The sequence below is a fragment of the Venustampulla echinocandica genome, assembly GCF_003357145.1.
Source record: "Venustampulla echinocandica strain BP 5553 chromosome Unknown scaffold_0, whole genome shotgun sequence".
In the NCBI taxonomy this organism is placed as follows: domain Eukaryota; kingdom Fungi; phylum Ascomycota; class Leotiomycetes; order Helotiales; family Pleuroascaceae; genus Venustampulla; species Venustampulla echinocandica.
In genome coordinates, this window is record NW_022474205.1 from 2,490,855 (window position 1) to 2,515,595 (window position 24,741).

At 49.2% G+C, this 24,741-nt stretch overlaps 8 protein-coding genes across 8 annotated transcripts; 5 read left to right on the forward strand and 3 right to left on the reverse strand.

Moving 5' to 3' along the window:
• Positions 1-1,572: 1,572 nt before the first annotated feature.
• Positions 1,573-2,263, forward strand: BP5553_00769 (putative charged multivesicular body protein 5; the record flags this gene model as incomplete). The annotated part of the gene is made up of 2 exons (XM_032009392.1): positions 1,573-1,638; positions 1,694-2,263. The coding sequence occupies 2 exons, from the start codon at positions 1,573-1,575 to the stop codon at positions 2,261-2,263; spliced, it is 636 nt and encodes a 211-aa protein (XP_031873446.1).
• A 780-nt stretch (positions 2,264-3,043) lies between these two features.
• On the forward strand, positions 3,044-3,777 carry BP5553_00770 (Uncharacterized protein; the record flags this gene model as incomplete). The annotated part of the gene is made up of 3 exons (XM_032009393.1): positions 3,044-3,090; positions 3,144-3,391; positions 3,437-3,777. The coding sequence occupies 3 exons, from the start codon at positions 3,044-3,046 to the stop codon at positions 3,775-3,777; spliced, it is 636 nt and encodes a 211-aa protein (XP_031873447.1).
• Positions 3,778-5,987: 2,210 nt separating this feature from the next.
• Positions 5,988-7,508, reverse strand: BP5553_00771 (uncharacterized protein; the record flags this gene model as incomplete). The annotated part of the gene is made up of 1 exon (XM_032009394.1): positions 5,988-7,508. The coding sequence occupies one exon, from the start codon at positions 7,506-7,508 to the stop codon at positions 5,988-5,990; it is 1,521 nt and encodes a 506-aa protein (XP_031873448.1).
• Positions 7,509-10,959: 3,451 nt separating this feature from the next.
• BP5553_00772 (Uncharacterized protein) lies at positions 10,960-11,554 on the forward strand (the record flags this gene model as incomplete). Its single annotated transcript, XM_032009395.1, has 2 exons — positions 10,960-11,010; positions 11,069-11,554. 2 exons carry the CDS (start codon positions 10,960-10,962, stop codon positions 11,552-11,554), a joined length of 537 nt encoding a protein of 178 aa, XP_031873449.1.
• Positions 11,555-12,428: 874 nt separating this feature from the next.
• Positions 12,429-15,235, reverse strand: BP5553_00773 (WD40 repeat-like protein; the record flags this gene model as incomplete). The annotated part of the gene is made up of 2 exons (XM_032009396.1): positions 12,429-15,049; positions 15,106-15,235. The coding sequence occupies 2 exons, from the start codon at positions 15,233-15,235 to the stop codon at positions 12,429-12,431; spliced, it is 2,751 nt and encodes a 916-aa protein (XP_031873450.1).
• A 759-nt stretch (positions 15,236-15,994) lies between these two features.
• Positions 15,995-19,703, forward strand: BP5553_00774 (CDC24 Calponin; the record flags this gene model as incomplete). The annotated part of the gene is made up of 5 exons (XM_032009397.1): positions 15,995-16,639; positions 16,905-17,444; positions 17,494-17,739; positions 18,076-18,262; positions 18,313-19,703. 5 exons carry the CDS (start codon positions 15,995-15,997, stop codon positions 19,701-19,703), a joined length of 3,009 nt encoding a protein of 1,002 aa, XP_031873451.1.
• A 1,215-nt stretch (positions 19,704-20,918) lies between these two features.
• Positions 20,919-21,224, reverse strand: BP5553_00775 (37S ribosomal protein mrp10, mitochondrial; the record flags this gene model as incomplete). Its single annotated transcript, XM_032009398.1, has 2 exons — positions 20,919-21,037; positions 21,095-21,224. The coding sequence occupies 2 exons, from the start codon at positions 21,222-21,224 to the stop codon at positions 20,919-20,921; spliced, it is 249 nt and encodes an 82-aa protein (XP_031873452.1).
• Positions 21,225-21,568: 344 nt separating this feature from the next.
• Positions 21,569-24,480, forward strand: BP5553_00776 (uncharacterized protein; the record flags this gene model as incomplete). Its single annotated transcript, XM_032009399.1, has 2 exons — positions 21,569-21,618; positions 21,681-24,480. The coding sequence occupies 2 exons, from the start codon at positions 21,569-21,571 to the stop codon at positions 24,478-24,480; spliced, it is 2,850 nt and encodes a 949-aa protein (XP_031873453.1).
• Positions 24,481-24,741: the final 261 nt, after the last annotated feature.

Genomic DNA, 24,741 nt, shown 5'->3' on the forward strand with positions numbered 1-24,741 from the left:
GGCGGATCGAGATAACAATGTGTTCCTGGTACAAAGAGCAGCTGGTAGTTGGTCATGCGAGTATCGGGTGTCGCTAAAGGAGCCGCAAAAGTGTGGTGTGGATTCCCGACCAAATGCGCCGCGTCAGATGGTCGATGAAGAATCCTCCCAGTATCCTACGCGTGCCCAGAACGTGATTCTCAAGGAAGGGTGCTCTGGTCGTGGGGGGATACTGGAGCGCTGATTATTAGCGGTGTAAAGTCAGGTTGACCAGCTCAAGTTTTCTGCACGCGCTGATGCCTGTGCGTTGAATTGATCAGGCACGATCCAGCCTGCGAGCCGGCTACGCATCTCCATGAAGGCTGTGGCGGGGGAGGGGGAGACGCAGACATACAGATATGACCCAGATAGATGTATTGTACAATCGGAGGGTTTGAGTCGTGGCGCGTTGCAGATATTAGGTTTGATAAACGGAGGTTGGTGGTGTTGAAGCGTTGTCGTAATTTGGCAAGGCGGCTTTTGCTCTTCCACTTCCGACGGATTATGAATGTAATGTACTGCGGAATAGAATGAGGCAGAAAGGTATGAAGGGTATCAAAAGAAGAACAAGAAGTGAAGAGGGTGTAGAAGTACAATGGAGCGAATGTCCGGTGAATGGGCGAGCTGGAGCTGAGCTGGAGTTGGCGGTCGTTGTGAATGGGTGTTTTGGATTCTGTGCCAGTTGGGCTGACTTGGATGATATGTTTTTGGCGCACGGAGGAACTGTGTACGACGTACAGAAAACTACGAAGTACAGAGGCTGTAATCCCTGCGACAAATGCCCCTTTTCTCCCTGTGAAGGATGTGGGATCAGGAGTTCTTTATTTAGCATGCGCTTTCACAGTGGACGCTGTGAATGTCTCCAGGTGTTCGTCCGTAAGGTAAAGTAAGGTAGGTATTGATCCTGGATACGTCGGACATGGGCTTCTCTTCTGCTGGCTCTATCGCTGGCTCTGGCTCTGGCTCTCTGTCAGTGTCAGGCTCTGTTCTGCCACGTCGTGCATGGTTTCTGGGCCATGACCATCTTGGCTGAATCGAAACAATCAAAACTCCATTGAAACGTTTTCGCCACGTGACGGTGTCCGAGATTCTCCCGGGATGACGACTGAGGAGACGAGTCCGTCGCGGGGCGCCTGAGAGATACAAGACAGAGAGGGAGAGCACCACGAGCCTCTATACTACTTACGACTTACTTGCAACCCATATCATACTACCTTCTGCTGCTCACACATCTTCCCACCATTACATTACCTATTCATATCCTGATCCGGTACGAATAAGACACGCCGAAACTATTCAATCCAAAGTCCACCTGCCGCGCCAAGCTCGACATCTGGTCAAACCACTCAGCTGGGCAACAGGTTATATTCCACAGGCGATTCGGAGCAGCACATCGAGACTCGCAAACCGCTGGGAGACTTGAACAGGTTATCCAAAGAATAACAATACAGCGCTGTGAGAGAGGGGGTTATCACGCCAGGTGCAGCTAGCAGGCGGGTTTCAAATACCCCTTCGAGGTAGCTGCCCTGCCTTTCAGAGTATACTCTCTCCAAGATGAACCGTCTCTTTGGTGCAAAGAGTACGGCGCCAAAGCCGACTCTTACCGGTGCCATAAAAAATGTATTGTTTCCCCACCTCCCTCTCCCCTCTAGTCTTCCTGCTAACTATCCCTCAGGCCGACGACCGAGTAGAGTCCATCGACGTAAAACTCGCGGCCATAAACGGCGAACTCCAAGGCTACCAAACAAAGCTCTCCAAAATGCGAGATGGGCCCGGCAAAACAGCCATCAAGCAAAAAGCCCTCAAGGTACTGCAACGGCGGAAAATGTACGAAGGCCAGCGCGATCAGCTGCAACAACAAGCCTGGAACATGGAACAAGCAGGCATGATGCAGGACAACCTGAAGAACGTAATGACGACCGTGGATGCAATGAAGCAGACGAATAAGAGCCTGAAACAGCAGTACGGCAAGATAAATATCGACAAGATTGAGAGGATGCAAGACGAAATGGCGGATCTGATGGATATCGGAAATGATATTCAGGAGAGTATAAGTCGGAGCTACGATATTCCCGAGGACGTAGATGAGTCGGAGCTAGATGCCGAATTAGAAGCTCTGGGTGAGGAGGTCGAATTTGAGAATATGGGGGCCGAGAGCACCCCGAGTTTTATGGTTGACGAGGTGCCGCAGTTTATTGATGAGCCGCCGCAGAAGTCGGATCAGGTTAAGGAAGCTGCTGGATAGGGGACGGGTGCCGGAGTGGAGTATTGGAGCATTTGGCGTTAGGTAGCGGGTTGCTGTTCATTCCAAGCGACAGAATCAATCTCAGACGGCTGATATAATAGGCCCTGCTTTGTTACTACTATTGTTGTCCTTGCTGAATCATTTCCACTATTTATTGCAGTCTATCACTAGCTGTGATCTCTGAACCATCCAAGTGGAAGTTCATCAACGTCGATTCACAAACATATCCAACGAGACAACTCTTAGTGGGAGTTATTCATGCACTCTATCTGTTTTTAAATGCAATATAATCTTGATTTTTCGGGTGTTTTTAGGTGTGCTTGACTACAAATCATAAGCAGGCGGACAGCAACCAGCCCCCTCAACTAATCGTCAAAGTGATTGCTTGTGATGACGGCTTCTCAAAGCTCTAGGTTTTTGGTGCCTTGATATGTAAAGGCGCCTTGAAACGCAAAGACACTTTTCCATACCTACCTATTGGATGCTTCAACTGCCGAACGCAGCGAAAATCCAACCACCGCGCTCACTACTACGACCACAACCACGATCACGACGTCTAGCCGAATGGGAAATAACAGTCAGACACCAAGTAGAGCTTAATTGCAACGTCGACGGGACCAGTCGTCACGAGATTGTGAACTAAACCGACGCCGCGAGCAATCAGCACAAGATCGAACTCAGCACCAACTGTCCCTATGGCTTGCGCGTAGAACGATCACCAATACCGCCTAACCTTCCAATAACGCCTTCTCTCTTACTGTGCCACCAAACTCAGCAACAATGCCCGCTACCGTGCCGGATTCGAGTCCAAGAAGGGAATTTGGCAGGTGAGGCACGCCCGATAATAAACGGGCCATGGCAAAACTAATTTCCGCTACAGCTTATTTAATAATAAGAAATACTCAGATTTGACCGTGTACCTTAGAGATATCCCGCTTCCAGCTCATCGGTTGATCCTGGGCATGCGCAGCCCATACCTTGAGGATCAACTGCAGCCCCAAAAATGCGGAGTTATTGGGCTTAGATTTGACGAGGACAACCCGCACGCTCTTTGGCGAGTGTTTGAATACATATACACTGGGGATTACGCTGATGAACCGGCTGAGTTACTTCAGTTGCTTCTCGAAGGTCTACTTCCCCGTCGTTTGAGATATCAGAACTAACAGAGGGCAGATGACGATCCCGAACTGTTTAGGCACCTTCGAGTCTACGCTCTCGCTGACGCAATGCAGATGGAGGACCTGAAAAGCCTGTCGTGCAAGAAGTTCGAGCTCCAGCTAAAAGAGCATTGGATGAGTGATACGTTTGTTGATTGTATACGGGAGGTATATTCGACGTCAACAGGCATCGGCACAGCTGCTACAAGGAGAGTCGTGGTGGAGACGGCATCCTTACAACAGAATGAATTTGTTCAAGAGCCACTATTTCAAGATCTTGTTCGAGAGGTGGGGGATTTTGCAGTTGACTTGATCTCGGCAATGGCGAAGGGAGGCGGCGCCTTCAGGAATGTTTAACATTGTCCGTTCACGAGATTTCCATTGGGGTCTCTCGGTTCTCTCCTTCAACATCCCAAAATCTTCCCTAGGAGCACTACTTTAGCACGCCAAGTACTCCTTCTCAATATCATCAAGCTCCAGGATGTCCTTGTTTCTCAGATTTAGCCAGGCATCGCCCGTTTACTAGATCAGGAACAGGAGCCTCAGATATACCAGAATGCAATCAAGCCTAATCCTCACCTAAGATTGGAGTATTGACGAGGTGATTTAAAAATACGTGGCCCATGTCCGTCTGCTTTCAAATGGACATCCATAAAGAAGATCAAAATCAACCCTTTTATATACTCGTCGCTCCTTATGCCATTCCCCCGTCACCCCAAATCCGACCCTTGCTCTCGGTAACTCCGTCACATATATGTTCCCCCTACAACTCAACACCTCTAGTTTACTTACACACGGATCTGGATAAGCCAAGGTCTGAATATGTTATGTTCGAAACGTTCTTTCATATTTTCCATATCTTCCTTAGATTAAGATTGTCAAATTCATTGTACCGGAGCCCATCCCCTCGAGGCTCTAATCGTGCTCTAGTCTTAGCCGTGCTTCCGGCCCTGGCTCAGCCCCTCCGGGTTATAGATCTAGAACTTCGTTCTCTAGAACTGTTACTCGTGGCCATACTACTAGCTATAGCCTACGTAAACCTATTCCCGCCGTAGTTCTCTATACGACAGCTATGGCCCTAAAACCAGCTATCGCGGGAACTATCACACATCCCACTACCATTGTTCAGGACGAAGCTTGTAAGGCTAAGCCCAGTTCTACCTACGGGCTCATCGGCATGTACCGACCACATACATTCTACTCCCTAAGAAGTAACTCGGGACAGTTAGGGCTATATTTCATTACTACCGACAGCGCGGAGTTCCCTTGCCCTTTTAGTGCTTGAAATAACAGCGACTTCCAGCTGTTGTCACTCATTTTCATACTGTCAAAATATCCCTAACTGTCAGCCATCCTCTTACTGTCGACCCTTTTCTTCCACATAGCTGTCAGCCACGGTCTGTTGGATCAGCATCGCTAACCTCAATTGTATTTTCGAAGAACAAGTTGACACCAACGTGGACAAACTCCCCCATTCTAGCCCGCGCGAAATAGCTTGATAGTCCCAGTGTTTGCAGACTTGGCACTGGCTGCGGGAGCGGTCGTAACATTAGAAATCTGCAAATCTACGAAGGGAAGAAATAATCGCTATTTGGATCACCGAACGGCAGAATGCATTATAGCCCCAATTCGAGTAGGCACTTCCTTTGCATGGATAATATGGCGGAATATATATATGGTATTGAACTTTAACCCTAGTCAGTTCTATCGCGCGAATAATAGGCTCATCGATGGTTTTTGGTTTCCCGCCTCCTTGATTACATGCGCAGTTATAAGCACCGAACCCGCCGCATCTTAGATTTGGTTATTGTGAGACTATTCGCTTTTCGTAATAGGATTTGCTTAGAACTAATACACTATAACACTATGTCCTGAGCATCTTCTAGCAGTTAGATTTCGATAATATACACACTATTTAGAACTATAGGGTTTCCGAAAGCAGAAATCCAACCCGAATCTCAAGATATATGGTTCGACTTATGTTAAATTCTCTTGTCCGTGAATTTATTTACTGATGTTAGAGTAAAAAACAATACTTGAATATGCATCTGTATACAACAATTATCCTTCCACCCTACCTCTACCTAGATAAATAACCCCATCAATTATTCCCCTCATAGAACGAAACCCAAGCTAGCCTAACATGATGAGAATCTGTGCTGCGCTTTAAGGCTAAGTATAAAAGTAAACATGTTCCTCTAGTCATTGTACCTCCTTCCCGTTATTTAATAGACCAGCCTCACATATCAATCAAATATTATGCAACGGGAATGATCAAGGATCAGGAAAATGCTCACGACTCTATTAATATTATTGTTTAGTGTATTCGTGCTCTACTACAATACCTCTCTATATTACGCCAAAAACGCCATTGATATACAAAGCGGCGTACCCTCCGCAGTATATACAAGTACATAACCCGCCCACACGCCATTTCTAAACCCCCAATGCTGAGTATTCCGTAGTATCTAAGTCTTCCGCCAACGCCTTGTTATGTATAACACCAGCGTATTCCCTTTTACTTTTCGGTCATTATTTTCATCCCCCAGTACTAGGAACCAAAGAACTCAATCCCTCCAATCATGTTCCACCAGCCAAGCATCATCCGGCTTCAGCCCAACATCGGCCAGATCACAATCCCTATGTCCCCACTTCTCGGCGAACACTCTCCGTCCATGCTCGATAGTCATTAGAATAGCATTTTCGAAGCCGGCACTATCCCTGTAAAACGGGTCGCCTTCGCCGCCCTTCGCCCGCCCTTGCCAGGTATTGCGTCCGCCTTTAGAGGAGTGTTTGCTGGCTACCATGGAGTCAAGCGTGTGGAGAAGGTTGAGGAAGAGAGGGGAGGGTGATGGAAAGGGGTTATCTTCTTGCCATGCTGTGACTACCGATGTGGAAGCGGAGTTGTTTGTAGATGCTTCGTCGCGGGGCTGAACGCTCCTCACTGCGAGGCTTCTGTTATTCAGTTCAGCCTCTAGCTCGTTCTCCGACTGCTCCATCTCTTCTAGTTTCTTCTCAACCTCGTTGGGATCCGTGAAGCTCACTCCTGGTACTTCCCCCCCACTGGGGTTAGCCTCTACCTTACGGTATAGAACCAATAAATCGTCCAGACTGCTCGCTACATCGTAGATCATCCCCACGGGATCCTCGATAATGCTATACCCTGACACTTCTAACCGCCAATGCATGTCGCAGTCTGTCATATAGAAGGGTATCATCGTATCCCAAGCGCCGATGTCTACGAAGGCTGCGACATTCACTAGTGCAAGCCGATCGTATGAAAAGAATCGCATTCCCCAGCGCGCTGGGGAGCCCGTTTCGGAATCGGCAGGAAGAGCCAGGGCTCGACGCAGTGTGTCGATGCAGTTCTCGTATAGCGATTTCCATTTGAATGGCTCCTTGGCAATATCCGGGGACTCTTTGCCAGCGCGTACCGCATCGTCATAGCGGTTTTCGAACGAGAGAGCCACGATGTCCATGTGTGACCAGAAGTAGTACCCCCATTCATTTTGGATAGCGGTGGAAATGAAGAAGTTTTGGAGCTGAGCAAATGTGAGGAGGGTAGGTGTGATCATAACGTTGACGCCGAGCATTTCAAGGCGCGTATGATTCAGGAAGAAAGGGTTCTGTAGTGATAGAAGACCATTTTTGTTCGAGTTCATCACCCCGGTGTTCTCTATTATGTAGATGTCCTGGGGAGGCCAGCCGGCTGTGATGTATGACACAACACATTGCTGGAGAACGCGCCAGTTTCGGGTGAAGCCTATGAAGAGGGGCGTCCTCTCAGGGACATGATCGGATGGCGGAGCGTTCCATGCTGGAATCGGTGGGAGGTCTGAGGCAGAGTGTGCGGCTGCTGCCAGAGGAAAATTATCGACAACAGGAGGGAGTACAAGTTGGCTTTTGTGCTTGTATATTGGTTTTGGTGGGTCAGGGTCAGGGTCAGGGTCAGGGTAGAACTTGTCGTGGATATCCTCGATATAGGGAGTTGAAGCTCGTCTAATATGGCCGTGGAAGTACGTGGTTAAGAAGACGATGACCAAAAGGATGCTAAGGAAGAAGACATTTCGATACCGGGTGGGAATCATCTTCTCCGAATGCTTTAGGAGGAGTAATTAAGGTGGTGGAGTTGGGGTTTCATGAGTAACAGAGACGACAGGATTCAACGCACAAGAAAATAAGAGAATAAGAAAGTAAGGCAAGGTTCTACAAAGTAAAGGACGAACTTTTGCAAGGCATAATCATCACAAACCTGTAACGAGCTGGACCCCTTATGGAAGTTTGCCTTATTACTAGTTACTAGCTGTCCGTTTGACTAGAACCTCCGGTAGCTTCACGCCGCATCCAATTATGAAGGAAGATGCTTACTTAGGAATGGATGCACGAGAGTATGATAGGTCGAGGATGATGGGGGAGGAGCAGGGAATTGGATCACGACCCACGGATGATGCATAGCGGGTCTTACGGAGTATATCTCTATGGAGATGAAAACATCATGATGATGGAGTGTTGAACGGGCGCTTGCTTGGGACGGACGCCGACGTTAAACCTTTTTTGAACAAAAGTGAGTTGTGCTACGTCAATATCCATGACATATACCGCACGGGTATATTCTGAAGTCAGATTTAAGTTCAGATTTAACTTAAGACACAAATGCCAATGCAATTATTTCATAGGGGAAACTGCCTGGTAGGCCTTGGGATTTGACTTGTAGCGGTATGCGCAGTGGTTGGCACACGGACTTTGTATAGGTACTTGGCACCAATTTAAGGATGCTTGACACGTACTTAGTAGAACTTTGCGTTTTATCTGACACGGAGCCAGACTTCTGGATCTGCATGCGTAGCACTGGCAGGAGGGCAACAGAGTCAAACTCGTCGCAATGAGAGCTAGGCGAGTAGCTAATCGATATGAGAATAGAGGGGAAGTCATCCTTCAATGCTAGATTGAAAAAAAAGACTCGCTGCGAGAATTCAGGGCTTCCTTGGGGATGGGAGGCCTCGAGCAATAAAATAACCGTTTTCGCACAATGGACGGGAACAGCTTGATAAGAGTTTGAGCTTAAGACAAAGCCCTAGCCTTGCAGAGCTGTCTGGTGCTCCACGTAATGCTTTCGTAGGAAGTCTGCCATACCTTATAAGTTGTAAGGTTTTGCTGCCCGAATCAGGAGATGATTTGCCATTCCATTCGATTTCAGACGCGACCTGATACCGGTGTTGGGTAACACACGTGATCGGACATAAATAATGTCACATGATTCGGCCCTTCCAGGAAAAAAATCGGGAAGTTAACGATCAGAGACAGTTGGAAGGATGGAAACGGCCAAACAAAAGGGGGTTAGGACAGTCTTATGATACCGCTGAAGGTACCTTATCTGCCGCTCAAGGTCGAACGGAAATCACATGCAAATCAGCAGTGCAAGCCAGCTGCAGTCTCCAGTGTTTTCGCCACATGGAGATGATGGGCGTTGTGGATCGACAAGGCCAGACGTCCCAAGTCGCCGCCAGTCCCCATTTTTATAGGATTCTGACAGGTTCCTAGAATAGCAACACGAGAAGAAGCGAGACATTATCGGGTGTCGCGTATCGTGTATCGTATGGTGCCGAATCAAAGGTTACACGTACATGCAACTCCAGGAGACCGAGGCTGCGGATCGGATGGTTGAATGGGGGAAATCGGGACGAGGCCGAGGAAAGGGACGAAGTGAGGTGCAACGTAGGACAGAGGTAAGAACAGGAAAATTGGATATTCGCCGCTCCTCGGTCTGCCTGGTGATTATTGCCCAGAGCCAAGAGGGAGAGAGTAGCCACTAGTGACTGAGATTAAGCCTTTCAGGGTCTGTTTCTTTTGTTGAGGAGCTGATACAGGTAGTGGCAAATGTACCTCTGCTGGCCAACCTAGGTCCTAGGTACATGGGACATGTACATGGTACGCGACTACCTCGCACTGTACCTGCTACGTACTTCGCCCGCTGGTTCATTGGCGCCATCTTCACATGCCAGAGCACTGACCTGGAGGGCGAAAGGACAGTGTGGGTGTGTGGCTGGTGAGGATGAAAGCATGAGAGAGGACGGAGGATGGAGGATGGAGGATGGAGATGAGGTGCCAGCCGGAGGTTTGGGAGACATATATATCTTGCACTGCTGGACACAATAGGGGCGCCGAGAGGCATTGAGGCGTGCTTGCGCATAATATATACACACACACATATATATATATATAATACACAGGAATTGATTGTAGGAAGCGCCATTCATTCCCTCGATGCCATAGATAAGCTTTGGAGCTATGAACGTCGAACGATAAGGATAGGGCAATTGTTCATACCTGTATCATCATGCAGCAGGTATAATAAAACCGCAGTAGTAATAACACCAATACTCGAGTAGGGATGGGGTGATAACGGTTTCCTGGTTGTTGGTACGGAGTACGGTACTTGAACTGGTTTCGTGTGGCTGGTGGCTGGTGGCTGGTGCTGTGGCAGTACAACAATGCTCGGTCATCAGCAAGCACAGTGCAACAGTTCGCGCCGGAGAAAGTATTTGCATTTCTGGTGACGTGACGCAACGCAACTTCCACGACCAAGGACACTACACGATCACGATCACATGCCAAAAACCAACGGTCAGAAACACCATTCACCATTCACCACCGCTATCACCTATTACCTATCACCTATCACCTATCACCACCATTTCACCGCTAGCAGACTTGCCCTCCCACATATTTCCCGGCTGCAGGGCGCCAATTATCACTTGTCTCGTCTCCCTCCTGGACGGCTTTCCTTGCAGCACGTTCGTGAGGCCCGCCTTTGGACGCTTGGGACTGGCTTTAGACTGATACCGGATCGCCCTTCCCACGCTGCCACCAGTCCCAGCAATCCAGTCCCTGCCACAGCTACGGTACGGCCATATCCACTCTCCCACTCCCAATACAATAGTCCCGTCGAAGCATGAGGCATGAAAGCACGCAACTCACATGCTAAATTCTCCTTGATTGGGCGCTGCTTGCTGCGCCTATAACACTCCAACCATGGCCCACGAAGCCTTTTGCCTCCCTTATCCAGATTTTAACCCAGCCATCACTTAATAACCCAAGACACCACCGTCGTTTTCCATTCCACTACTTCTTCTTCTTCTCCCCGTAGGCCTTCACTCTGCTACCAACATACAGCACACGCAAATCCACTTCATCAGCTACGATTATCATAGCTACCTAGTGACTCAAGCTTGACGAAGACTTGACCTCCTCACTCTCCCAATCACAAGAGTAAGTCCTTATCTCTCGAGGTATCTATCTCACCCAGCTCCACCACCGTATAGGCTGCTTCACATTTCACATTCACATTCACATTCACATGCAAGGGGTGGCTGCATAGCATAGCTCAGCACCGTACAGCACAGCTACCGCTTCTTCCCACATCCACCATTTCCTTCCCAACACCATTGCAATCAACTATACTTCGTACTAACCAATTACTCGCAGAAACCCATATAAATGCCACACGCAGAGAAATCCAGCCGCAACCGCAACCGCAAAATGGCACCCCAAGTCAACGGCGACCCCGCCCCCTCCTCCGCCTTCCTCGCAGTAAGTCAAGTCAAGTCCTCCTTCCCTTCACAAGGTCAATTGCTCACGCTCCAACCAGCATCTTGTCTCCTATCCAGTAATCAACGACAGCATCACCTCCTTCAAGTCGCATCCCTACGGCGCCAAATCCCTACAACTCACATCGCAAGGCTACGAAAAGCTCGGCGTGCCCCTCCTCCCCTACCTCTCCAAGCCATACGAATACGTCTCTCCCTACGTGAAGAAAGCGGATTCCCTCGGAGACTCTACACTCTCGTCTCTCGACACCAAATTCCCCGTCGTCAAGAAGTCCACCAGCGAGCTATACCAAGATGCCCAGTCTGTGGTGTTCTTCCCGCTGAAGAAGGGCACTGAGGGCAAAGATTACGTGCTCAACACATATCACGGCGAGGTCAAGAAGGTCGGCGGCGAGGGTGTCGTGACATATGGCAAGGCCGCCGTCGGCACGGGATTCAAGGTCGCTGGTGATTCATGGGCGTGGTTGAACTCCTTCCTCGGCGCTACGAAGGCCCCGGCTAAGGAGGTTTCCTCTGAAAAGAACTGAGCATCTTTGTTTTTGACATTCCGGTTCCGGAGTTTTTTGTTTGCCGTGGTGGATGTGGTCGTGCAGCGACGACGATGCTTGGATGAGACGGATGGACGATACCCCCAACTCAAAAACCTCTTTTTTTGTTTCACGATTAATTTGCTTTAATCGGTGGAATTTTGGCGGATAATAGATTGGATTTGCATTTTTTTTTTTGGCTTTGGTCGGTAGGAATATAGGAGTGGCCTCCTTCTTCCTCCCATCACCAATTCTCTAGTTTCGTTTCTCCTAAAACTCCCCAGTCAGCGGATATCAGTATATAGACTATTTGACTTTTCCCCCCCTCGATTTAATATTCGTCCTACCTAAGCTACATTTCCTCTTAGCACGTGAAGCCGATAATCACCAGGGTGCTCACACCCTCCACATGATAGGACTCTCCAAAGTGTTTCCTAACAGTGCACAAAACCAATTCATAAAATAGAAATACGTCTTCTATTTGTATCTACCTATATATAAATAGCCGCACTCCATCCCGTTCCATCCCAATCCTATATATCACCACCAAAGCCGTTACAACGCTTCCATAGTATAAGACTCCAAAACTCGGACGCACGCTGCTGGATAGCTTGGTTATGACCCAACCAGTCGATCAAATATCAGGAGCCAAAAAAAAACCCCCCAATTCCAACCCATCATCAAGCCGTAAAAGTTCATGAAGAGTAAATGATGAGATGCCGACGATCCTCGCCGACGCCCATATCGCCTCGGATGATTAATTAATATGTGCGGAGAAAACCCGGCTCGTATATGTCCCACCCTGGGGATTTTCGTACTATAAACTGAAGAGATATGATTTTTACTCTTGGACACTTTGAGGATGGTGAGGTTCTTATTCAACTGGTGCAAAGAATCGACTGGCTTCGATAAGCTGCGAGTCTCCATTGGCAAAATCCCAGCCGACGATGATGGAAGTCTGGCTGCAACAGATGATCCTCCTCGCGTCAAATTGCAGTTTGAACACTCTCGCCATATTAGCTACAAGGTGGTGGTGCGGTGTGACATGAGCCACAGGGGGCACGGCTTGCTGAGGAGCAGGAGCCGCGGCGGTATGGGAATTCGGGTCTATCGCTGGAGTGGGCGCAGTTGGCGGAGGAGGTACCTGTGAAGTAGAACCCTGAGCGGTAGACATCTGTGGGTTGGCATCTGACATCGGCGCAGGTACTGGAGGCAACTGGGTCGGTGACAAGAGATTCTGTACAGGAACAGGCAAGGGTATGCCCGCAACAGATCCAGGCATCTGCTGCTGAGTTTGTAGTGCCTGGGCGACAATCGCCGACATCACATGCCGCGTGCCACCAGGTAGACTCTGGATCACATCTTCAAGATGGCTACTTGTAAGCATCTGGGGATGTGCTTGTAAACCCTGCCGCAGTGCCATTGGGCCTTGAGGCACGATCATGTCGATTAGTTGCTCGTAGTATGTCTCAGCCGCACTCTTGTCTGTTACCGAACTTTGGGGTTCTGAGGGATTGGTGGTTTGAGAACTTGAACCTGCAGCTGCTTGGGCATTGGCATAGTTGTCGTTGGCTTGTTTAGCAGCTCTTGATGATGCACGGGCTGCTTCTTCTTGTCGGAGGGTGTGCTGCGCGCGCCAGACCCCTTCCTTATCTCTACGCCAGATGATGATAGTTTCGTCATATGATCCAGAAACGATACGCCCAAATTTTCCACCCCCACCGCCTGGGGGAATCTTGCCCCCATAAGCAGTGATATCCTCAGGTCTCCTGGAGCCAGCATTTCTCGAGGAACCTCGTTGAGGCTGCGTTTGCGGTGAGATCGCTCCCGATTCAATTGCTCTGAAGTATTCGCGGTCGGTCCTTTGGGCCTCCTCCTGGTCCTCCTCCGAGCTATATGGCAAATCGCCGAACCCTGCTTGAACAGTTCGAACCAGGTTTGTATGGGTCCTGAGGCTGGCAACTTCGAGTCCAGAAACTCTATCAAAAACCTTGACTTCATTGTCACTGCTACCGCTTACAATGCGGCGTCCATCATATTGGACGCATGCAATGCCTTTAGTGTGGCCAATGAAAGTTCGGGTACAAGTCTGTTCCCGCCAATTCCAGGCTTTAACGGTCCGATCCCCAGAAGCAGACACTACCTCATCCCCGTGAATCTGAACGGCGTTGACCGCTGCGCCATGGCCTTCCAGGCACCCGATCATTGAATACGCTGGCACAAGAGGTAATCCTGCAGTAGGAGCGGGATTGTAACCATAATTTTGAAGATACCTTGGGACCGGATTGACACCCTTGATAGTCCCCGGATAATCCAATTCCCCGGCATATATGGGCCTTCGGTTAAAGATCTTGATAGTCTTGTCTTTGGAGCAAGTTACCAGAACCCGTTTATCAAACCTGACATTCAAGACAGATTCTCGATGAGCTTTCCTCAATCGCTGCAAGATCTGACCGGTGGAAAATCGCCAGAGGACCACGGTAGCGTCGCTGCTCCCAGAAACAAGCAAGTCCTCTTCCGGATCCGCGTCAAACTGAAGGCATAAAACTGAACCATTATGCGCCCGCAAGGGAGGACGGACAAGCCGTTTGGTGTTCAAGTCCCAGATGCGGAGTGTCCTATCTCGGCTACCACTAACGAGATATTGCCCGGAGAATTGGATGGTATATATGCATTCCTCATGGGCTTCTTCCGGGTGGTTAGGATGAGGTAGCTGAAAATTGGTGTATTTCTCTGCTTCCCAATTCGCCTCCAACCTTCTCCTCTGGGAGTATAGATATTGCCAGTTCAGCTTTTTCTTGCCGTCACTCCGATCGACGACCACCAAGGATGACATGTCCGACAATGACCCTGAGGACCGTGAACTTGTCGAACCCGAACTGGCAGATATTCGATGGCTTGAACTGCTCAGCGTCTTGGTGGCGTGCCGATTCGGGAAACTTGTGGTCTTGGTCCATTGCGACGATAAAGAGGGTGTTTTCGAGGACGCCATATGTACATCAGAATCAAATTTAGATTCGTGGAAGCGTGAGTTCTTTGGCTCGGTTGTCAATGGGCCGAATATGGATGTCGCGTGCGGTACCTCGATATCAGCATCCACCATTTCATAATCGTCATCGACTTGTAAATTCGGCAGAATCCGCTGGGGTGTAGCCCTCCGCTTGCTTGCGTGTTCTTCATCGCTCGGCCCACCAAATCTTGATCTGTCGGCATTGATTTCCTCCTCGAATTTTTGTACCTCAGATCGGATGACGCGAAAGCCTTCTAGCATATATACCTCTTCCCAGAGTTTCCGGTCTAGTGCCAACAACATCCATTCCCGTGAAGCACGGGCTGTATTTATCAAGGACAGCGGGTCGAGGAAGCCGAGAATCTTCAAGCATATTTCAGCTGGAAGATACTGAAAGAAGTTGATGTAGAGGCGAGGACTTAGACGTTCGACTATCTCGCAAACAGCGGAGGTGGGGAGCTGGTCGATGAGGCGCATGACATATTCTAGACGGGAGTTAGCCTCTCTGGAAACGTGATATTACATTCGGGGCTACACCTACCTGTACGTTCCGGTACAGACATCGCGGAAAGCCATGAAGGCCGCGGGAGTGGAGGCGGAGACACAGTGCCCACCGTCAAGGGATCCTCGCTGTAGCCTTCATCTTGGGGGGATTGTCCGTACACCGCCATGCTGGCGGAGTGAATTTTGGGCCTTAGAGAGCGTAGAAGTGGTAATGGTGCAGCAGTGTACTCGATATTTAGAGCAGTGCCAAGGGGAGGAGAGATAGGCGCGTTACTGTTGATAGACGTCGGATCTGTCTGCGTTACAGGGAATCCGAATACTCTGTATACGAGGAGGCTGAAGTTTGCTTAGGTATGCTTTGGTGCTTGCTGGGCTGACAGTGTAAATCAGGCTCCGGCTGCCTGCTCAATCGCCAATCGGGGGAGCAATGTTGAGTCGCTGCTGATGGGCGTTGTAGGACAAGACCGTTGCGCCACACTAGAACGCAGATCCAAAGTCACAGCACGGGAAACTTGTACGGTCGAGCAGATATGGAACCAAATTCGAAGGCGGTGATGAGGGCATTCGGACGTGAACAGGGAAAGGGAGCCACACCAGTGGTTGATGTGGAAGTCACGTGTCCGCATCGAAGTCGCCCGCCTGCAGGGTCCGCCACTTCAGCCCTTCCGGCGCCTTGCCTCTCTGGGCATAGTGCATATATATGGGCGATTCGCATAAACTCCTCCTGAACTACCTGAGACAACTCCAACGAACCCGTGAGACGACAGGAGCAGGATTCAGAGCACTTCGACAACAACATACATCAACAACAACCCGATAACGAGCCCGTTCGAATAAACTGTACTCCTACCGTCTGCCACGGCTGGCCGTATCCGCTCTATGCCGACGGCCTGAATGCCCAGCTCCACTGTTCGCCTTCCCCATTAATGTCATCCGGCGGTATCGCCATCGGAATGGCCCAAAGTCATGGACCCCTCTCGAGGACGAATACCACGCCCATCTTCCCGACGCGGAGTGGTTTGGCGCAGACCATGAGCCATACGCCTAGCTCGAGATCATCCCAAATGTCTAACCCCTCGACAACCTTCACATCCTCCTCCACAACGTCACTGCCCTCTATGTCAAGCGCTTCCACGATGCAAGCGCCGGCGAATGGGGGACAAGTGGTCGCAACAAATAATATCATTAATCAGAAAGCCGATGCGTCGCGGAGTTTATACCAAATATGTGTTATGCTGCGGAATCGTCTCGCACAGGTGCCCGGCTTCGATGTCCATCTAAATGAATTGGAAGAGGAGGAGGGCGGGGATGATATGGACCCGGTGTCATCGTTATGGGCGTGCCTGCGGAAAGGCACTCCCTTGATGACGATATATAATTCTCTTCGGCCACCGGTCCCTTTACAAATAGCCGTCGATAATGGACCCGAGAAAAAGAGACCTAAAAATCTACCCAAGATGGCGGCGTTCAAATTTGTGGAGGCATGTTTGAAGGGAGAGTTGCAGTTGGATGCTGGGGAATGCTTTGCTCTAACGGATCTCTTTGGTGATGATACTACAGGTTTTGTTAAGGTTAGTAGTTTTTATTTCCCATCGGTTTGTGGTGTACTATCATCCATCGTATCGCAACACAGCCCTCAAGTCTCCCTTGGCCCAGTGTCCTTCCTACCTTAGTTTGCCGGTTCTGTGCCCCCGGGCATGGTTTCACATATATGGCTCCAACTGGGCAAGGGCCTTGGGCCTCGCCATCATGAACGCGATGATGACTCTCCCTACCCGTTGCCACTAGGCTTGAGAACTATTATGAATACATGCTTACATGTTTATCGGTCAACAGGTCACCCAAATCATCAATAAGGTCCTCGACGAAGCTGAAGTGCGAGGCAATCTAAGGGTCGTGCAAACAGATACAACCACTTCAACAACTCCTGCTGGAGCACAGATGAGTTACAGAGACCACGTTGTTGGCGAGTTAGTGGATACAGAACGGAAGTACGTTCAAGATTTGGAGAATCTGCACGAACTCAAGAAGACAATAGAGCAAAAGGGGGTCATCCCTGGGGATGTGGTACATGATATCTTTCTCAACATCAACTCAATTCTGGATTTTCAAAGACGGTTTCTCATCAAAATTGAAACAACCAATTCTCAACCCCAGGACAAGCAAGAATGGGGCTTACCGTTTGCCAATTACGAAGAGTCCTTCAATATTTACAAGCCATTCATAGCAAATCAGCGGAAGGCTGCCGACATTGCCAAGAAGGAATTTCACAAAATTACCTTGGCAGACCACCCCGTCGTCGTGGATTTTAATACTCTAGATGGGTTCTTACTCAAGCCAATGCAACGCTTAGTAAAATATCCGTTACTCCTAAAGGTACATATTTCGCGTCTATGAAGCCCCCACATATACTTACCGGCTATAGGATCTACGTGACAAGACGAATGCCGATGAGGCAACAAAACTCGATCTAACCACGGGCATTGAAGCAGCAAATCGGGTGCTCAAGGAAGCCAATGAAGCTGTCGACCAGGAACTGAGACGCGAGGCACGAGAAAACCTAGAAGCTCGTGTCGAAGACTGGAAGCACCACCAGATTGACCACTTCGGAGAACTGTTATTGCATGGACACTTCCCAGTAGTCACAGGCAAAACCGACGGGCAGAAAGAAGTACGACCCCACTCTATGTCACCCATCCCAATCACAAAAAACTACAATCTGCTCGATATTTCAAAAACGCAATAGACCCCAAGCGCAAGGCGCCGGAGTCTGAAGTGCGCAACAAGTAGCAGTATGATCAAATAGCGAGATACTATAGTCTCACTGGCAATTAGTAGCTGCCGCTGGCTCTCAAGATAAAAGTCATGACCAGCGTCAAAGAGCGACTTTTTTCTTTGCCAGTATGGTTTTCTACAGGTTGATGGGCCGGGGCCCCAATACTGGCGCACCCCTCCTTACAAAAAGCTGTGCTGACTGTTCGGGCCTTGCTGGCCTGCCTTTGAATAGTACACAATATATCTCTTCGAGCGAATCCTTCTTTGTTGCAAAGAAGTCAGCCCAAAGGACAAGATAATGGGAACCCAGAAAGACAAAAAGGATAAGAATAAGAAGAAGGACCCGAATTCAAAACTCCAACTTAAGGGGCGAATTTTCATGACTAATGTCACAGAGGTTGTCTCGCTCGCAAAGCAGGGTACTGTTCCCCTCCCCTTGGGGAAAAGAAGCTCCGCTGACATGTGATAGGCTCTTATACAGTGCAGATTTTCTGGAAGGGCGACCCCGGAGTTGAAAGCTTCATTATCAGGTTCTCGAATGATGACTCAATGAAGAAGTGGTACACTGGAATTGATGGTCAACGGAAAGCGCATACGAACATCCAGTCTGGTACCAGCCCTGATGCAACGCCTCCTGATTTCGCTTGGATGCGAGATCAAACTGCAGCAATGCAAAACCCTTACGCACAACAAGATGATGAGGACGAGGATGAGGAGCACAATCAAGCATACCAAGGACAGCCTATTCAAGGAATGCCTCGGAACGCCTCCAGCACCAGTCTACGTTCGAGGGCTGCGACCGGTGACAGTGGACAGTCACTAGCTGGGATCGCTCGGGCACCACCACCAAGATTTCCTCTAGGCTTCTCGAACCCGCCTCTTAGCCTACAGACTCAGATAAATACTCAAATGCCTTCTCCCGGTCAACGAATGGGCGATTCGTATTTCTCCCCTGTAGCTGAGTCCCCTGCTTCTTCCAGAACAAGCACAACCTCATCAATGTTCCCATTTCCGCGCCAAGGAACGCCACAAGGAACCTGGGAAGATCACAACCGTTACACGGCACCTGCAATGCCGCGTGCACCGTCACGGGGCAGTCAAACACCTATGGATGCGTATCAGATGAATGGCCGAACTCCCCAGAGGCCTTCACTTCCTGCCATGGCTTCGCACTCGCAACAGCCTAGTTTATCACAACAGCGGAGTCGGTCCTATAGTACCCCTGATATCACCGCTCAAAATGGGGCTCGACGCGCTCCCAATGGTGCTCCCAATAGCCAGGTTCCTGCAGTGCCTGGAATTCCAGCTCACCTGCACCCAGCTTATGACGCGGGTATTCCAAGATCTCAGAACAATTCTCCCAACGGCCTGCCGATGAGGTCCAATACGCAATCGCCAGGCGCCCAGCGGGATCGTCTAGGAGCACCATCGCCATATCCTAATGGGCCGCAATATTCTAAAAGCAATATGGCACCCATACCTGTAAATTCAGATAACCGAACAATGTCGCCTCCTCTTGGCAGCGCCATGTCCGGCGATAGCGATGGTGCATTGCCCACACAACTGAAAGTCAAGGTTAACTGTGACGGAAACTATGTCACGCTTGTGGTGGCTTTCAATATTACATACCAGTCCCTAATCGATCGAATCGACGCCAAAGTGGGCCGATTTTCGAATAACGCAATTGCACGAGGTACGATGAGGTTGAGATATCGCGACGAAGACGGGGACTTTGTCACCATCGAATCAGATGATGACGTCCAAATTGCCTTCCAGGAGTGGCGAGAAGCACAGAAGGCCCAATACCATGCCGGCCAGCTTGGAGAGATTGAGCTATTCTGCCTCAGTGTCCCGAATTAGAAGGTTCAAGGACTACGGGGGAATTGTCGAGGGTGATATTCCGAATTTATGATTGCACGTGAGATGATTTGAGACGGCAGGACAGGCATGATCAGTTGGCTTTTTTGCTTCTCCATTAAGTAGGTGTTTTCGGCGTCACCTACTCATTCTAAATGAACGGCGCCACTAGGGACTGATTTCTGGATGGATCGGCGCTTGTTAAAGATGTCTTCGGGAATACGAATTAGCGATACAGAAAGGTAGCTGCAAAGATACATTCACAATTCCCCTTTGATTGGTTCTCTGACGCTTTAGCACCGGTTCCATCCTGATGGCAGTAAAAAACTTGCACTAGGTATAGATATATGAGTTGGTGAAGTCCACGAATCCTATTGCAAATTGTTAGGATTACGATTGAATAATACAGTGGCTTTGGAGGCTGAGCCATTCCATTGTATAACGTGGTCTATATATATCAGTACTACAGAAATTTACACTCCAAGTACAACTATCTGTGCCTTTATATCGCATTGTTACTGCTCCGCTGTGCTTATAATCTCGACAAAACACGTCGAAATATCAACCAAATGATTTAAGGTTGGTTCGCGAGCTATTCTATTCACATACGTCCATGACTCTTGCCGCCACATATTCTCCATGCTCGAATAGCAATTCAATATTAATTGCACCATATCTCATGTTTCTCTTTGCTGCGACTCCTCTAACCTCTGATAGAATGCCTTGAGGTCTTTAAAAAGGTTATTAGGGATGACCTGGAACTACTTGCGGTGCTTAACGACATTTAAAGGACGTAGACCGCCCAAATATTTTCTCTCAGAATATACGTGTTTTTAAAGCCGGAATGTTGTTAAGTCTTGCATAGTCTTCTTGCAGTGCTACTTCTATTGTCCATATCGGGTACAAATTGACTTAAGTCGAGTGGTGTGGCTCCACCTAACACAGCACACCCATCATACACACTTCCTCCGCGTATTCCGCCTACGTGCCCATAGAGCTGAGCGTCACAGTCATATTTGTACAGTATTGCCCCAAAACGCCGTAGTATAGACATGGTATCCATCTTGCTGTCTGAGTATAAATCTCAATCTAATATGAACGTTCCGCTCACTTCCTCTTCCTTGGACCAGAGATCTGGTGGCGAAATCTTGACAAGTGATGATTGATTGTATTCTTCTTTTGGGAATTGGGCCTCTGTATAACATTGCGGTTAGGCGACTAGTCCAGACATATTTTTGTATCGGGGGAAAAGCTTACAGGCGTATCCATACACGTCCGCAGCTGTGTTTCTAAAACTTGACATCCCGCGACATTGTATCCAGATGATGCCCAGCAAGCTGTAGCCCTTCATCAGCAATATTCTACTATTTAAGTGCAATTGGATAGGTGCGTACTGAGGACAGAGCTCATGAGCGCTACACATGGATTCGCCTCGGTTTGGTTCGGTCTTCGTACGCGCAGTTTCGGTAGAGGGGGCAGGCGCATAGGCGCAATCGCAGTAGATCCTTTTGGCTTTGGAGGCATTGTGAAGATTCGCAGCCCAATAATGTGATGGGAGGAAAGCAGTGAGGGTCGTTGTCGTTGCGGCTTCTTCCTCTCACCAGACAAGGTTCTTCAATAATTATTCCGCTAAGCCAAGTTCGGTCTAGCGCAACCTCTAATTCGCTACCCCGGTAAGAGAACCAGAAAGTAAACAAACCACCAGCATCGTGCACACGCTACCAACGTCCCTCATCATTAATGTGTTAATACAAGTACCCCATTTTTTAAGGTTATGTCTACATCTGCAGTGACAATCTGAACACAATCGAACCTTTATTTTTTGCAGAAAATCATTGGTACCTGCTGTAGTTGCAGATTGTGCCTCCATGGAGGGTGTTGCGGACATCTCCTCAGAGCCTCTTTCTAGCTCGAATTGGTACGTCTACGCCGCTTTGTTATGGTTTTCCAATCTTGAATAGACCACTTACAATATTCTAGGGAGGTCTACCAAGATGCGTTTGCGCCGCCTCCACCGCGACGACGAGTCAAGCCCTGGGAACGTGCCCCAATAACTGCACATGCCCCGCGATTACAGGGCCAGAAGATATGGAAGAAAGTTGGCATCAAGTCCTACGAAGACAAGGAGAATGAAGACTCTGCGCAAGAAGAGTTGGTGAAGGCTGGGACTGGGTCAAGAAAGAAGCCGCGCTTACGTGGCGCGAAAGAGAATATTGGTGATGCGCAATGGCTGGATCCATTACACCCCAGCGTCCATGGAGATAACTCGGTTGGAACCATAAAGGAGGACGGAAGAGTTTCCATAGGATGTAATGTCCCAGAAGTCATCCAAAGGGTTACTCGAAAACGGACGAATGCCGATCGTTTTATATCGCCTCGGAAGCACCTACGCAGTATCCCTCTTATTCAACAAAGCCCAAATCTCAGCCCTATTAAACCCCTACAGCCGGTTATATACAAGCCTGGGCAAAGAAAAAAATCGATTCGTACAAGTGCCCCTAGGCTCAATCCGTCAGATATTCGCACGGCCGAGCAGCAACCCGTGGAGCAAGAAGCGGCGATAACTCCTATTGGCGTCTTGGCTACAAGTGACGTGACTTCAGCGTATCCCCACATACTAAATGGGGCCGGTCAAAGTGTCGATAGGGAAGTTGCGGAGTCAGTTTCTAATCAGCAAAAGAGTTCTGAGGCTAGCATCAATGCTGGCACACATATGGTTAATTCACTTGTGGGAAATACCCCACCAGCAGCTAGGTATGAGCGAACTAGGGAAGAAGAACTTTTGCCCGTAGACGACTCGAAAGCGAAGGAATCAAATCTAGAAGATCCAGTCCAACATTCGGGATCAGAATCCGCCACCCATAATTTGGTGAAGGATGCTGAAATACTAGATTTAGGGCTACCCCTAGACAAGAAACAATATGCTGTGGAGAAAAGGCAGTTAGAAGTAGGGAATATTGCTCCTAATCAGGCGTCTAGTCCGTCCTCTCTAGAACCACCTCCTAGCACCCCTCCAAAACCTGAAGAGGCAGATATATGTGGAATACTTGAACAGGAAATTCCAACTTTGCAATCTCTCGACGGGGTTGCAGATGCTGCCATGGTTGTTCCTGGGGAAATTTCCCCGGGCCCAAAAAAGCCACGAAGACGAATAAGCCAACGGCTTAGTGCCCGTCGAAGCTCCAGAATAAAACGTACCAGCTCAATCCCATCCGAATGTATTGCCGCTCAAGAAGCCGTGATAGCTGAAACTTTCGCGCGACCTTATCACCAAGCGGGTACACTATTTGGAAATGAAGCTGCCGCACTCCTCATCAAAGTCAGTCCTTCGCCATCTGCGGGTTTATCAGACGAAATTAAACGGCCCCAATCCCCAAATACGGCTGAGATTCCTGTTTTGCAGACCATCCTCCCTCCAATGGATCAAGAAAGGGAGGAGCCCTTCAAGGTTATTGAGCCAGACGCGAGCGAGGTTGACGCTTCAGTACTACAGAGCATCGAGAGCCCTTGCGAGGGCCAATTGGAACCTCTTGAAGCCGAAGAGCCTGGCGAAATCGGCGTGGAACTAGCTGCGCAAAGCCCGGAGGAGGTGACTACACATGGCGAACCGGAACCCATCATATTCCGCAGCCGCTCCAACCATAATTCCATCGACGAACTCTTCTTGAAAATGGGAACGGATTCTACGTTATATGATGAACTTGATTCATCTTCTGATTCTACAGCACCCGATGCCCAGCTTTGTGATCATTCAGGTTCAACTTTTTTGCCAGGTGTTGTTGCCTCCGTTGAACACAGTGATAACGAGGCAACGGCCAGGATTCTTGAATCCTCGGAGCCTAACTCGGCTCTTTTATTCATAACAGAGTCACCGGTCGGAACGGCGAACGAAGGCGAAACAAATGTTACCGGTACCATTACTTCCGAGACTACCAATGGCCTTGCCGAAACCACCACGCAAAACACGCCATTCCCGAGCTATGACCATGATGATACTGATATGCTGCGAAACTTCCTTACGCGTGTCAAGGCGAATAAGGCGGCCAATGCTGGGCAGACCACTCAAAAGAGGAAGAGATCATTACCTCACTCCCCTCTTCGGCTTCCCCTTGGGGATCCAGACGGAACCAATGACTCGCCTTCCTCTCCGAGGGCTGAAGATGAGTTGGATGTGAGCCTGTCAACCTCGTCCCCGAGCAAAAGACTCAAGCATAATACACCCACGAGTAGCGCTGGCGATATCACCCAACCAAAGTCTGTTAGACGAAGTGGAAGGACAAGGCTCCCAGTCAAGGCGCCCCTAGCAGCTCCGTCCTTCATCCCCGTTCGTAGGATAGGTCAGGAAGGAGACAACACCATCACTTTGAAAAGGAATGAAGAGAAGGAGCTCGCTGCATTGACGCGTGTTAACACACGCAAGAACAAAGGAGGTGCTCTCTTTCCCGCGGATGTTCTCACAAAGAAAGCAGAGGAGAAGGATGACCCTGTCTCCCGTCAACGCGCCTTGAAAGAGGTATTTGACGATCGATTGCAGAAGCAGAAGCGAGGGAAGAGCCGGAAGAGCGTCGTCTGGGCAGAAGAACTGGCCCAGTATCAAATTATAGATGGTAAAAATGTCAAAGTTAAGAAGGGGGTCGACAAAAATAAGGGGAGACGAAAGGCAGCACTGGACGAGGAGCAGACCCCGGCGCCTCGAGTCAGAATTAGGAGCAAGATCGCTATTGGAATGGCAGCAAATGGCACCCCGGCGCCAACGAGAAAGATGCGCCGGCGTTCATAATACTGTATTGTTGTGGATTTTGTGAGAACTATCGGAGCCTTGCTTTTGGTGTTAATGGGCTTATCGACGGGGTGTTGGAGGTTTCGGGCTTGGGTTGGAGTTTGGTTCAGTAACAGCAAGTTGATAGATACCTACCTACCTAGCTACCTACCTTTAGGTAGGTAGCTATCGATCAATCGATTTAGATCTGACGATTGCATATTCTATATTCTTTCTACTGTGAAGCGGCTCTTTTTGTTGAGCTGATAGATACCCAGGAAC